We start from the raw sequence: 15,569 nt of genomic DNA on the forward strand, positions 1-15,569 counted from the left end.
ACTCACGAGGCTGAGATGGTAGGATCGCTTGGGCCCAAGAGTTCGAGACTGCAGTGAGCCATGATTGTACCACTGCACTCTAGCCTGGGTTACAGAATGAGACCGTGTCTCCAAAAAAAAAAAAAAAAAAACAAAGTAGTAAATGAATGGGCATGGCTGTATTAGATTGAAATTTTTTTCAATGTAATAACTAGAAATGTAATAACTTTATAGCCTGTTGCCCAGGCCAGAGTACAGTGGCCTGATAATAGCTCATTGCAGTCTCAAACTCCTGGGCTCAAGCCATCTTCCTGCCTCAGCCTCCTGATTAGCTGGGACCACAGGTGCATGCCATCACACCTGGCCAATTCTTTAAATTAGTAGGGACAAGATTTTTTTTTTTTTTTTTTTGAGACGGAGTCTCTGTCACCCAGGCTGGAGTGCAGTGGCCGGATCTCAGCTCACTGCAAGCTCCGCCTCCCGAGTTTACGCCATTCTCCTGCCTCAGCCTCCCGAGTAGCTGGGACTACAGGCGCCTGCCACCTCGCCTGGCTAGTTTTTTGTGTTTTTTTTTTTAGTAGAGACGGGGTTTCACCGTGTTAGCCAGGATGGTCTCGATCTCCTGACCTCGTGATCCGCCCATCTCGGCCTCCCAAAGTGCTGGGATTACAGGCTTGAGCCACCGCGCCCGGCCGGGACAAGATCTTACTATGCTGCCCAAGCTGGTCTCAAACTCCTGGTCTCAAGCAATCCTCCTCCTTTGGCCCCTAGAAAGGGCCGGGATTATAGGCATGAGCCACCACACCCAGCCTCCATTGAAACTTTATTTGCACATAGTTTACCAACCCCTGATCTGGGACATTAACTATTATGGATTTATTATTATATCATACATTTCAAGTTCCAAACGACTGACTCCCACGTGAATTACTTTTTAAATGTTCCATGCTTTTTTTTTTTTTTTTTTTTTTTTTTTGAGACGGAGTCTCGCTCTGTCGCCCAGACTGGAGTGCAGTGGCGCCATCTCGGCTCACTGCAAGCTCCGCCTCCCGGGTTCACGCCATTCTCCTGCCTCAGCCTCCGGAGTAGCTGGGACTACAGGCGCCCGCCACCACGCCTGGCTAATTTCTTTTTGTATTTTTTTTTTTTTAGTAGAGACGGGGTTTCACCGTGTTAGCCAGGATGGTCTCGATCTCCTGACCTCGTGATCCGCCCGCCTCGGCCTCCCAAAGTGCTGGGATTACAGGCTTGAGCCACTGTGCCCGGCCTTTTTTTTTTTTTTTTGAGATGGAGTCTTGCTCTGTTGCCCAGGCTGGAGTGCAGTGGTGCAATCTCAGCTCACTTCAAGCTCCGCCTCCTAGGTTCACGCCATTCTCCTGCCTCAGCCTCCTGAGTAGCTGGGACTACAGGTGCCCACCACCACACCCAGCTAATTTTTTGTATTTTTAGTAGAGACGGGGTTTCACCGTGTTAGCCAGGATAGTCTTGATTCTCCTGACCTCATGATTCGCCCACTTCGGCCTCCCAAAGTGCTGGGATTACAGGCATGAGCCACCATGCCCAGCCCTAAATGTCCCATGCTTTTTTAATTTGGAGACTGTCCCTATATGAACCTCAGTTTTCCGCTGACTGTCATTTTAAAGTTGGTGATTGTTTTTTACTAGCCCTCTAAATGTAGTAACTTTGCAGTAAATATTTGGCATTGGAGAATTTACAGTTTGACCTTGAAAATATTTCACATATAATCTGTAATTTTGTTAAGTAAATATTTGTCAAATTGAATATGAACGTTAGCACTCTTGAGTATGGCATCCGCTAGCCACATGTGGTTATTGAGCATTTGTAATGTGGCTAGTCCAAACTGAGATGTGTTTTACATATAAAATACACACCAGATTTTCAGACTTTGTATGGGAAAATAAATGTAAAAATCTCATTAAATTTTTAATATAGATTACATATGAAAATGATAATTTTTTAGATGTATTGAGATAGATATTAAATTTAGTATCACCTGTTTTTACTTTTTAAATGTCAGTACTGGAAATTTTAAAGTTCATGTGTAGCCTTCACATACATTTTTGTATTACATTTCTGTAGTGCTGATGTAGATTCCTCCTGTGGCTTAAACTTGTTTTTTACATTTTATTTTATACTCCAGCTTGTTCTAAAAAATGTTGTGAGATCTTTACTCTGAATTGATTTGGAGTATATACTTGATTATGACTTGTTAAATTCATGTTCTTAAATTTTACTCTGTTTATACAAAGGAGAATAGTTATATTAGAATAGCGTATGGTAGCTTTTTTATGAAAATGCCCTTATTTATATAATTTAAAAGTTGTGGCAGCACGGTGTCTCACGCCTGAAATCCCAGGACTCTGAGGCTGAGACAGAAGGATTGCTTGAACCCAGAGGTTGGAGACCAGCCTGGGCAACATGGCAAGACCCTCTCTTTACAAAAAAAATGTTTTAATTAACTAGATGTGGTGGCGTGTACCTGTAGTCCCAGTTACTTGGGAGGCTGAAAGTGGGAGCATCATTTGAGCCCAGGAGATCGAGGCTGCAGTGAGCTCCGATTATGCCACTGCACTCCAGCCTGGGTGACAGAGTGCGACCCTATCTCAAAAAAGGAAAAAAATGTTGTGGGGAAGGGGTTTTGAATTTAAATGTATGTTAACCTGATTTTATTTTTAATTTATTTTTGGTATTTAGCTTGTAGACCCTGGAGTTAAGGCATGGACACCCACTAAAGGAAAACAAAATGTGATTATGTTTGTTGGATTGCAAGGGAGTGGTAAAACAACAACATGTTCAAAGGTAAATTGAACTTAATTTAAAAAGAAGCCATATGGAAGATAGGTTTGTATAAATCAAGTTTTGTACTTAATGTAAAAATATATTATAAAGCCTGGCTTTATAATATTGAAATGTATATTTTATTAATTATAATTAATTAGAATATATTAATATATAATATGTTATATATATTTTATTAAAATATATTTGTGATATATTAAAATATACTATAATATATTAAAATATCTTATAAAGCCAGGCTTTATAATATTGTTGCTTTATAATTTTGTGTTACTTGATGTATGTTTTTAAATAATTTTTTGTAGGATAAGAGAAGAGATCCTCATACTTTCTTATTTCTTTTTTGTAAGAAGGTAGACATCTATAACTATGCTATTTTATTAAAAAAAGACCATTCCTATCCTTTCAGGAAGTGAGTGTATTATTTTTGGAGAAGAGAACATGGAGTTTACTTTATCCTCTATAGCTCAGGACTCCTTTTTCATGTTCCTACCCAGCATGCTATAGATCTTCATTTTGCATATCCTTATACAATGTTTTTTAGATAGAGTCTTACTTCGTTGCCCAAGCTAGAGTGCAGTGGCATGCGAACATAGCTCACTGTAGCCTTGACCTCTTTATGCTAATTTTTAATTCGGTTTACCACTCCTTTTTCCCGAATTGGGTGTCTCAACAATATTATGGGATTTTTCCACAAGCTTCATATATGTTATAGTTTGAGGGGGAAAAAGAGAAAAGGATGATTTTTAGATCGTTTTGTTGTTGTTTGTTTTTAATTAACGTTAATAGTAATTAACATTTTTTACTATGATCATTTGCTACTTGATCATTTTATATTTGAATGCTGCTGCATGACAATTAGAATGTAAAACTTTGTAGGAAATTTGCCATATTCAAAAATCTTTAATAATCAGGAGAATTATACACAGTTTTATTTTACTCCTAAGGTAAATAATAAGGAAAAACAGAAGAAATTATATGTATAATTTGTTATATTTTATGATATTATATTTTTAAATCTTTTCTCACCCAGTTAGCGTATTATTACCAGAGGAAAGGTTGGAAGACCTGTTTAATATGTGCAGACACATTCAGAGCAGGTAATGTCTTGAAATTTGAAAATTGTTTTCTATAATTTTTATTTTCAAGTTTGAGGATTCATGAACTCTTTATCTTCTAGGGGCTTTTGACCAACTAAAACAGAATGCTACCAAAGCAAGAATTCCATTTTATGGAAGGTAGGTTACTGTTTTTTATTTTAACACTCATATGTCTCTTCTTGTCTGTCAGCTTTTTTTTTTTTTTTTTTTTTGAGACAGAGTCTCTCCCTCTGTTACCCAGGTTGGAGTGCAATGGTGCGATCTTGGCTCACCGCAGCCTCCACCTCCTGGGTTCAAGCAACTCTCCTGTCTCAGCTTCCTGAGTAACTGGGATTACAGGTGCCCACCACCACGCCCGGCTAAGTTTTTGCATTTTTAGTAAAGACAGGGTTTCGCCATGTTGGCCAGGCTGGTCACTCCTGACCTCAGGTGATCTGCCTGCCTTGGCCTCCCAAAGTGCTGGGATTACAGGCATGAGCCACCACGCCTAACCATGCCCTGCTAATTTTTTTTTAAACTTTTTGTAAAGACCCTGTCTTTACAAAAGATCCTGTGTTGCCCAGGCTAGTCCTGAGCTCCTGGACTCAAATGATCCTTCCACCTCAGCCTCCCAAAGGGCTGGGATTACAGGCTTGAGCCACTGTACGCAGCCACACACATATTCTTATTAAGTATATTTCTACATGAGTTTTTGGTGGTGGTTCTTAATTTAGGGGAAAAACTTTTTTTTGTAACATTATATGTCTTTATTTGATAGTAGTGATCTGCATATAAAAAGTTGCCACTAATCAGAAGAATGCAAATTAAAATATCTAATTTCTTGATTTTTCAAGTTGACAAAGATTGTATTAGGGATTGTGAAAATGTAGTGAAATAGGGATGACATTAAACTGTTATGGAGGAGGTTTGCCTCATAAAAATGAAAAGCCTTAAATGGTCATACCATTTGTTCCAAATTCAACTTATAAGAGTGCTCAAAGAAGAAACATTTACCAATTATATTTTGGCTGTATTTTTAATATCAAGAAATTGGAAAAACTGCCATGCACAGTGGCTCATATATATAATCCCAGCACTTTGGGAGGCTGAGATGGGAGGATCACTTGAGCCCAGAAGTTGGACACCAGCCTGAGCAACATAACAAGACCTCATCTCTAGAAAAAATAAATTTAAAAAATTTTTAGGCCGGGCACGGTGGGGTTATGTTTGTAACCCCAGCAGTTTGGGAGGCTGAGGCAGGTGGATTATAAAGTCAGGAGTTCGAGACCAGCCTGGCCAACACAGTGAAACCCTGTCTCTACTAAAAATACAGAAATTAGCTGGGTGTGTTGGTGGGTGCTTGTAATCCCAGCTATTTGGGAGGCTGAGGCAGAAGAATTGCTTGAAACTGGGAGGCAGAGGTTGCAGTGAGCCGAGATCGTGCCACTGCACTTCAGCCTGGGTGACAGAGCTAGACACCGTTTCAACAACAACAAAAAATTTTTTAGGCCAGTCGCGGTGGCTCACACCTGTAATCCTCGCACTTTGGGAGGCTTAGATGGGTGGAGCACCTGAGGTCGGGAGTTCAAGACTAGCCTGACCAACATGGAGAAAACCCATTTCTACTAAAAATACAAGATTAGCTGGATGTGGTGGCGCATGCCTGTAATCCCAGCTACTCAGGAGGCTGAGGCCGGAGAATCGCTTGAACCTGGGAAGCAGAGGTTGTGGTTAGCTGAGATCGCACCATTGCACTCCACCCTGGGCAACGAGCGAAACTCCACCTCAAAATAAATAAATAAACACATTTAAAAAAGAAATTGGAGGCCAGGTGTGATGGCTCATGCATGTGATCCCAGCATTTTGGGAGGCCAAGGCAGGCAGATCATGAGGTCAGAAGTTTGAGAACAGCCTGACCAACATGGTAAAACCCCGTCTTTACTGAAAATACAAAAATTAGCTGGCCTGGTGGCAGGCACCTGTAATCCTAGCTACTTGAGAGGCTGAGGCAGGAGAATCGCTTGAACCCAAGAGGCAGAAGTGGCAGTGAGCCGAGATCTCGCCACTGCACTCCAGCCTGGGCGACAGAGTGAAACTTTGTCTCAAAAAAAAAAAGAAAAAGGAAAGAAATGGGAAAAACGTCAAATGTCTAATAGGAGGGCATTATTTAATAAGCAATATAGCCATCTGATAGAATGCTGTATAACCTCAAAGTTATGTTTTACAGAAATATTTTTTCTTTTTTCCCCCTGTGTTATTTTTAAAGAGACATGGTCTTGCTCTGTTGCCCAAGTTGGAGTGCAGTTGCTTGATCATAAGCTCACTGCAGCCTCAAACTCATGGACTCAAGTCGTCCTCCTGCTTCAGTCTCCCAAGTGGCTGGGACTACAGGTGCATTCCACTATGCCAACTAGATTTTTTTTTTTTTTTTTTGTAGAGTGGAATCTCACTGTATTGCTCAGGCTTGTTACAAGAATATCTGCTGGTTTCATAAAATGCTTCCAAATGGATATTAAATGGAAAAACGTGTGAAACACTGTGAACATGAATTCAATTATTAAATAAAATATAAAAAATAAATTTGAAGGAGACACAGTTCATTCAGAAAAGACGTGCGATAGAATCATACTGGGTTTTGGAATTGGAAAATTGGATAATGCTTCATGCTTTTTTAGAAGTAGATTTTGTATTTAATACTTTATAGATTTTCTTCTTCTAAATTGAAATTGGGGTCATTTTGGCTTTTTCAACATAGATTAAAGGTAAACTAACAATTTCTGAATTAGTAATATTTGGAAGTTTTGCCGTTTTGTTAAATCATTTGTCCATGTTATATAGCTATACAGAAATGGATCCTGTTATCATTGCTTCTGAAGGAGTAGAGAAATTTAAAAATGAAAATTTTGAAATTATTATTGTTGATACAAGTGGCCGCCATAAACAAGAAGACTCTTTATTTGAAGAAATGCTTCAAGTTGCTAATGCTATAGTAAGTAGCTTTCAATGTAAAAACACTAGGACTTTGGTTAATTTAATTATAAAACCGGATTGAATATATGACCAATATAATTTGTTTTGGGCACCTATATCTGTGTGGTAGTGACTTAATTTCATCATTTTTGCTCTCCGTTAAATATAAACTTCTTAAATTTGAAAAAATAATTTCCTTTCTTACTTAATCATCCTATTAGTATGCATAAGAAAACGTTTAAAAATTAGTAATTAGGCTGGGTGCAGTGGCTCACATCTATAATCCCAGCACTTTGGGAGGCTGAGTCAGATGGATCACAAGGCCAGGAGTTCGAGATCAGCCTGGCCAACATGGTGAAACCCTATCTCTATTAAAAATACAAAAATTATCTGGGCGTGGTGGCGGGTGCCTGTAATCCCAGCTACCTGGGAGCTAAGATAGGAGAATCGCTTGAACCTGGGAGGCAGAGGTTGCAGTGAGCTGAGATCATGCCATTGCACTCCAACCTGGGCAACAAGAACAAAACTCCATCTCAAAAAAAAAAAAAAATTAGTAATTAGCCTTTCATGTCTGATGAATTTCCTTTTTAAAAATTCAGTTGGAATACTTAGGTGAATTTTGAGAATTTTCCAAAATGAAGCATTAAAAAAGTATTATCATTTTTTGTCTCTTTAAAAGTGTGATGGAAATAATTTGGGGGAGGAGAAGCAGTTTATAGATATCTGCAGCATATATTATTTAGGAACTCATGTCTTGGCATTGGAGTATTAGCAGTAATTCTTTGGTTTGTGGTTAATGCTAGTAAGTTTCTTTTTATTTATGTTGTTATTTTGACCAAGTTGAGCAGATCTAAGGGAAATAGCCTCAAGTGTGTTTTATCCATTTTGTTTTCAGTATACACTCTTCTACTTTGATTTGCCTTTGCACTTTTTTTGCCTAGAATGCCATTCTTTCAGATCTTTGCATAACTTTTTCCTTTTTATTCAGGTCTCAGCTCAAACATTAGGTCCAGAGAGGCCTTCCCTGACTGCCCTACTAGAAGATGCCTCCCATACTTCAAAACTGATACTCTGTATCCCATTTTAGTTGTTATACATCTGAAATGTTTATCTATTTATTATCTATGTCCTCTGACTAGAATGCAAGTTTCTTAGGACAAATATTTTCTCATTTACCTTTTTGTTCTCAGGACCTAGATGGTACCCAATAATACATAGTACTTCAACAAATATTTATGGATTGAATAATTATTTATATTGTAAATATTGTGGGGCTTTTTGTTTGTTTGTTTGTTTTTCTTGAGATGGAGTTTCACTCTTGTCGCCCAGGCTGGAGTGCAGTGGCATGATCTCAATTGACTGCAACCTCTGCCTCCCGGGTTTAAGTGATTCTCCTGCCTGAGCCTCTCATGTAGCTGGGATTACAGGGGCTTGCCACCACGCCTGGCTAATTTTTGTATGCTAATTTTTGTATTTTTAGTAGAGACAGGGTTTTCACCACGTTGGCCAGGCTGGTCTTGAACTCCACCTCTGGTGATCCACCCGGCTCAGCCTCCCAAAGCGCTGAGCTTACAGACATGAGCCACTGCGCCTGGCTCTAAATATTGTTTTGTAGCTTCTAATGATGACATTTGCTTAGGATCAATAAAAACCTTTTCTAAAGTATCTTTTCTATTTAAACTTTCTAGCAACCTGATAACATTGTTTATGTGATGGATGCCTCCATTGGGCAGGCTTGTGAAGCCCAGGCTAAGGCTTTTAAAGATAAAGTAGATGTAGCCTCAGTAATAGTGACAAAACTTGATGGCCATGCAAAAGGAGGTGGTGCGCTCAGTGCGTAAGTATCATTGATACTGTTGTCCTCTGTCTTGGGATTGTATGGGGAAGAGTATGTGTTTATAGCTTTCATATTGATCATTTAAAATATGTTTCAATAGTGAGCCTAATATGGTTTGTAAAGGAAGTTTAAATAGAAATAATTTTGGAGCCTGTCTGATATAGTTCTATTACAACTTGCGAAATGAAACTTGAGTTTTGTACCTTTGTCTAATTAGCTTTGGAGGCGGATTCACTTCAAATATCAGATCTGCTGGAAATTTGTGGGGCTCTTTTGAGGTTATTTTATATTTTCTTTTTTTTTCCAGAGTTGCTGCCACAAAAAGTCCGATTATTTTCATTGGTACAGGGGAACATATAGATGACTTTGAACCTTTCAAAACACAACCTTTTATTAGCAAACTTCTTGGTATGTACAGTGGTGGTGATGTAGACAAATCTCCAAGAAATACAATGTATCTTTAGGACAAAATAGGATTTTAATTCTGTCCTCACTAATTTAAGAACATCAGTTCCTTCTATGACTTACTTTCCTTACCTGTAAAATAGAGATAATGCTTATCTGCTTTCTGTGGTGAAAGTGGTAAAATGAGGTGTCTAGTAGAAAGTTCTTTGGAAAAGTTTTAGAGCACAATACAAAAACAAGTGGTTTTAATAATAGTAGATGTAAGGGCAATAATACTTTGGCAATGTCTCAAGGTGGTATAGTTAGAGAGCATGGAATTTGGAGTTAAACCCTGGGCTACAGTCCCTGCTTTGTGACTTGTTTGTTGCTACTTAACTTTTTTTATTTTTTTGAGTTGGAGTTTCGCTCTTGTCACCCATGCTGGAGTGCAATGGCGGGATCTCAGTTCACTGCAACTTCTACCTTCCGGGTTCAAGCGATTTTTCTGCCTCAGCCTCCCAAGTGGCTGGGATTACAGGCGTGCACCACCAGGTCCAGCTAATTTTTTTTATTTTTAGTAGAGACGGGGTTTCACCATGTTGGCCACGCTAGTCTCGAACTCCTGACCTCAGGTGACCCACCCACCTCGGCCTCCCAAACTGCTGGGATTACAGGCATGAGCCACCGTGCCTGGCCATGCCACTTAACTTTCTTAGCTTCGGTTTTCTCATTTGTGTAGTGTAGTAAGAATACCTATCATAATAACCTCACAAGGTTATTATGTATGTGAGTGTGTTTTGTATAATGTAAAGCAGGGTATAGTATTAGTTGTTAATTTTTCTTTTTTGCATCTTATAGGTATGGGCGACATTGAAGGACTGATAGATAAAGTCAACGAGTTGAAGTTGGATGACAATGAAGCACTTATAGAGAAGTTGAAACATGGTATATGAGTGACAAAAAAGCACTTCATCTCAGATGTCTTCCATTGACTTTTTTTTATAAAGTTACTATTAAGTTGTTTGAAATATAATATTTATTAGAGTCAGATCTTCTACTGCTTATTATTTTACATGATTTATATGCAAATCATTTAAAATCTAGGTGCCTGAGCAGTTACAGAATTCAGTGTTTTTGTTTTCTTTATTGTAATAAAATTAAGATTAAAATCAAGGCTTTCACTAGATTCCTTGAAATGTATGTTTGTTTGTTTGTTTTTTAAGATGGAGTCTCACTCTGTTATCCAGGCTGGAGTGCAGGGGTGCAATCTTGGCTCGCTGCCAACTCTGCCTCCTGGGTTCAAGTGATTCTCCTGCCTCAGCCTCCTGAGGAGCTGGGATTACAGGCACGTACCACCAGGCCTGGCTAATTTTTGTATTTTTAGTAGAGATGAGGTTTCGCCATGTTGGCCAGGCTGGTCTTGAACTGCTGACCTGAGGTGATCTGCCCACCTCGGCCTCCCAAAGTGCTGGTTTTACAGGTGTGAGCCACTGTGCTTGGCTGGTTCCTTGAAGTTAAACAGGTTAAAAGTAAGTTAGAACACAAGGATGAAATTAAATATACCACATTTTCTTTACCCCACATGAAAGACCCCTCCTGTAGGGAAGGATGTTACTTGATTAGGAGCTCAGGTTCTTAAATAATAACATACCAGTGTTTGTATCTCTGATCTATTATTCAGCTGTATAACTTTTTGAAATTACTTAGCCTCAATTTTGTCATCTGTAAAAAGTACATAATACTAACTACTTCATATGGTTGTGAAGACTGCATTCGCCGATGCATGTACAATGTCTGGCACATCATAAACACTCCGTGTATATTATTCTCTACCATTCCAGTTGTTCTAAAAATAATCTTTAATTACCATAGCAACTATTCGCCTCTTTGCTGCTTCTCACTCATCTTACCAGATAATTGTGCCTTTACCTTTCTCTTAAATGCTGGTGTTTCTCAGGGATCATTCTAAGTCATCTTTCTCAGGCGCTTCAGACTCATGTATCTGTGTTTACTAGACCATTCTTGGATGTTTCACAGACATCTCAAATTCAGCACATCCTTATTCCCATCCCAACCTCTCACCTCGTCGTCTCATCAATGAATATTAACATCATTTATATTGTTGCCAGAGTCAGAAACTTGGGTGTCATTATTATTTCTTCCTCACTCTGCCCACTCCTTTCTCCATCAGTTAACTAGTCCTAGTGTTCCTACCTCCTAAATATCTCCATTCCATCCCCTTCTCTGTAGCCGCTCTACAACTATGCTAGTTCATCTCTTTCCTAGATCTTCTTATTGTAAGTCTTTCAACAGATCTTCCAGCTTCCTGTACTCTTCCCCGTTGATGTATTTTTTCATACTACAGCCCAAAATAATCTTTCAAAACTGCAAATCTGATCCCATTACTGCTCTTCTTAAAATTCTTTAATGGCTTTCTATTGCCCTTATAAAGTTTTTAACTGATTTTATGATCTAGCTCACATCTTCCATGTTGTGTTTTAGCACTGTTGTTCTTAGTATTCTGTGTGTCAGCTATGCTTGACTTCTTTTAGTTTCTCAAATGTACATTCCTGTCTCACATCTGGGCTGTTGCCTTTGCTTGTCCCTCTATCTCTCTTCTTACCTCTGCCATCATCTCTGACCAAGATGGCTAACTGCTACTTATACTTCAGATTTCTCCTTAAATGTCCTTCTTCAGGGACATTTCACCTGAACCCTAGACTGAGTTGGAACCTTCTGACAGATGTTTCTATTGCTTCCTACAATTTTTGTATTATTCACCACAATTATTTGATGTCCGTTTTTCCTGCTGGATGGTGAAGGTAGAGGTCATAGCTGTGTTATTCATCTTTTATGTTCACAGTACCTAGCACAGTGTCTGGCACATAGTAGGCCTTCAGTAACTATTGAATGAATGAATTTATACTTCGTTGCCTGTTTCTTTGCACCTTTTTTCCTTTTCTTTTCTTTATTTTGGCACAGAGTTTCACTCTTGTCGCCCAGACTGGAGTGCATTGGCACAATCTCAGCTCACTGCAACCTCCACCTCCCAGTTTGAAGCAATTCTGCCTCAGCCTCCCCAGTAGCTGGGACTACAGGCGTGCACCACCACGCCTGGCTAATTTTGATATTTTTAGTAGAGATGGGGTTTCACCATGTTGGCCAGGCTGATCTCGAACTCCTGGCCTCAGATGATCCGCCCGCCTCGGCCTTCCAAAATGCTGGGATTACAGGCATGAGCCACCATGCCTGGCCACTCCTTCCTTTTTCTATCTTGAATAATCCTACCACTGTTTCTGCTAGCACTACGAAGCTGGGTGTATATTCCTATTCTGTTTCCTTTCTTACTCCTGACTCTCCTGAAGTCTTTTGTTTCTGTTCCTAATATTCTACTCATTCTGAGATCTCCAAGGGTCTCCTAATTTCCACATGTAGTGACCTTTCTTGTTTTCCTTGGTTCCGAATATTTAAGTGTTTTCTGCCTTTTCTGTTTTCATACTCTAAGTTCGATGTCTCTAGATTTCTTGTATTATCCTAGCTTTAATTATCACTTCTGTATAAATGGCCAAATATGTATTTCAACCTTAATCCTCTCTTCCACTGTTTAATTCTGTGTTTCTAGTTGCTTGCTGTAACGTTTCTTTTAAGATACTGTACTGTCACTTCAAATTCAGAATGCCTGAATCAAATACCTTTTCTCTTTTTATCTTTAGGACATAAATAGAAAATACTTTCTCTTTTGGCTTGTTCCATCCCTGTTTTTAAAGCTTAGATTAATATACATACAATGAAATGCTCAAATCCTAAGGATATCTTTCTTTTTTTAACAAATGCACAGTAACCAATACCCAATCAAGAAACAGAACATTTCCATTACTCTAAAAGGTTTGCTTATGCCCTTTCCCAGTAATACTTCATATTATAGAAGTCCTGGTCTATGCATGGTGGCTCATACTATAATCCCAGTGCTTTAGGAGGCCAAGGTGGGAGGATCATTTGAGACCAGGAGTTTGAGACCAGCCTGGGCAACATAGTGAGACCCATATCTCTTAGAAAAATCCAGTGGCATGCATCTATAGTCCTAACTACTCTGGAGACTGAGGCGGGGGGGTCACTTGAGCTCAGGAGTTTGAGGCTACCAGTGAGTTATGACTGTACCACTGCAATCCAGTTTCGGTGATAGAGCACAACCCTCTTAAAAAAGTAAAGAAATTCTGAATATATCCTTTTTTTTCCAATCTCTTTTCTCTAAGCATATTTTGATATTCGTTCATGTAGTCGTACTTATCTATAGTTTGTTCTTTTTATTACTGAATAGTATTTTTTCCACAGGTATCCATTTTCCTGTTCATAGATCCCTAAGCTATTTAAGAAACTCCAAACAATCTTCTAAAGTGTTTTGCTATTCTGTCACCAACAATATATGGCAGTTCTTTATGGTCCACATCCTCTTTAACTTTTGATATTGTCAACCTTTAAAATTTTACTCATCCTAGTAGGGATAGTTTATGTGCCTTGTTTTCAGGTTTCTTGTGTGTTTGTATATGTGTTTTCTCAGATAGAATGTTAGCTTCTCTAGGATAGGACCTGTCTATGTGTCTATATATTCTCCCTAGCATTCATCCTGTCATCTTGCACATGGTAACTGCTTGGTGAATATTTATTGATTGTATATTTTATAAGTATGCTTCAAGATGAATTCATGATTAAGGATGAAATTAGTTTTGTTGAATGGAAATGTACATACTGTAATATATCCAAATTATATTGTATTTCAGGTCAGTTTACGTTGCGAGACATGTATGAGCAATTTCAAAATATCATGAAAATGGGCCCCTTCAGTCAGATCTTGGTTAGTTATCCTTAACAGTTTATACCTTCTTTTGTTTTTATTAAATTTTCTAAGAATAGATACACTTGCTTTAATTATTTTTACATTTGGGTAAAAATAGGTATCTTAAGACTTAGTGTCAATATTAAACCTAATAGTTAAATGTGGACATTTTGAACTATTAATCTTAAGCTATTATTGACTTTATGTTTAAATCTGTTTTAGGGGATGATCCCTGGTTTTGGAACAGATTTTATGAGCAAAGGAAATGAACAGGAGTCAATGGCAAGGCTAAAGAAATTAATGACAATAATGGATAGTATGAATGATCAAGGTAAGATGGCAGATTATTTTCCTCAGGGGACAATATTCTGAATATCAGTAAGATGAGAGAGTTTCACTGTGTTCTTGTGGACAAGATGGGGAGAAATTTTGACTGAAAGATTATTTTTAGGTAGATTTGTAATAGCTTGAAAGCTCTTACTCAAAGGGTTATGATCATTGGATTGCCTTCATCAGTGAGAGAAATGTCTACTACAATACTTCTCCAAATGAGATACAAGGAAAGAACACTAGTTCTTCATGATGTTGATAGAGATAACTTAAAAGGAGAACTCTGTAGTCAAATTTGGTGGAATGCTAGTTTTTAAAGAGTTAAATTTGGCCGGGTGAGGTGGCTCACGCCTGTAATCCTAGTACTTTGGCAGGCCAAGGTGGGAGGATTACTTGAGGCCAGGAGTTTAAGACCAGCCTGGCCAACATAGCAAGACCCTGCTTCTATGAAAAAAAAAAATTTACTAAAAGTCTCTTCATAGCTTTAATATTGCTAACATACATTGGGAAACTAAGAAATGGATAGCTTAAGCAATGCTTAGAAAAGTCTTTCAGTCTGAAACATAAGGTTTCAGTTTTCTCAGTATACTGCTGTGTTCCCCTGACCCTATAAAGGCATACCTCAGAGATATTGTGGGTTTGGTTCTAGACCACTGCAGTAAAGGAAATATCATGCAGTAAAGTGAGTCATACAGATTTTTTTGGTTTTCCAGTGTATATAAAAGTTATGTTTACACATACATATACTGTAGTCTATTAAGTGTGCAAGAGCATTGTGTCTAAAAAACAATGTATATACCTTAATTTAAAAATAGTTTATTGTTGGCTGGGTGCAGTGGCTTACGATGCCTGTGATCCCAGTACTTTGGGAGGCTGAGGCAGGTGGATCACCTGAGGTCAGGAGTTTGATACCAGCCTGGCTAACATGGTAAAACCCCGTTTCTACTAAAAATACAAAAAAATTAGCCAGATGTGGTGGCACATGCCTGTAATCCCAGCTACTTGGGAGGCTGAGGCAGGAGAATCGCTTGAACCTGGGGGCAGAGGGTTGCAGTGAGCCGAGATCGTGCCACTGCACTCCAGCCTGGGTGACAGAGACTCTGTCTCAAAAGAAAAAATAAAAAGTTTATTGCTAAAAATGCTAATGATCATCAAAGCCTTCAGTGCATTCTAATCTTTGCTGATGGAGGATCTTAGCTTGATGTTGATGACTGCAAACTGATTACAGTGATAGTTGCCAAAGGTCAAGGTGGCTGTGGCAGTTTCTTAAAACACAAGAATGAAATTTGCCCGATTGATTGACTCTTCTTTTCACAAAAGATTTCTCTGTAGTATT

General features: G+C 38.6%; 1 protein-coding gene across 5 annotated transcripts in view; it reads left to right on the forward strand.

Moving 5' to 3' along the window:
* SRP54 (signal recognition particle 54) overlaps nucleotides 1-15,569 on the forward strand; it is a 46,828-nt gene that overhangs the window by 21,845 nt on the left and 9,414 nt on the right. For all 5 annotated transcript variants that reach the window (XM_015143531.3, XM_077937690.1, XM_077937688.1 and 2 more), the window contains 9 exons: nucleotides 2,695-2,799; nucleotides 3,833-3,899; nucleotides 3,980-4,037; nucleotides 6,717-6,867; nucleotides 8,537-8,685; nucleotides 8,993-9,093; nucleotides 9,928-10,014; nucleotides 13,848-13,921; nucleotides 14,126-14,234. In XM_015143531.3, the coding sequence (XP_014999017.1) occupies nucleotides 2,695-2,799; nucleotides 3,833-3,899; nucleotides 3,980-4,037; nucleotides 6,717-6,867; nucleotides 8,537-8,685; nucleotides 8,993-9,093; nucleotides 9,928-10,014; nucleotides 13,848-13,921; nucleotides 14,126-14,234 (901 nt within the window). The remainder of the gene's footprint in view (nucleotides 1-2,694; nucleotides 2,800-3,832; nucleotides 3,900-3,979; nucleotides 4,038-6,716; nucleotides 6,868-8,536; nucleotides 8,686-8,992; nucleotides 9,094-9,927; nucleotides 10,015-13,847; nucleotides 13,922-14,125; nucleotides 14,235-15,569) is intronic.

Source organism: Macaca mulatta, chromosome 7 (genome assembly GCF_049350105.2).
Source record: "Macaca mulatta isolate MMU2019108-1 chromosome 7, T2T-MMU8v2.0, whole genome shotgun sequence".
NCBI lineage: Eukaryota > Metazoa > Chordata > Mammalia > Primates > Cercopithecidae > Macaca > Macaca mulatta.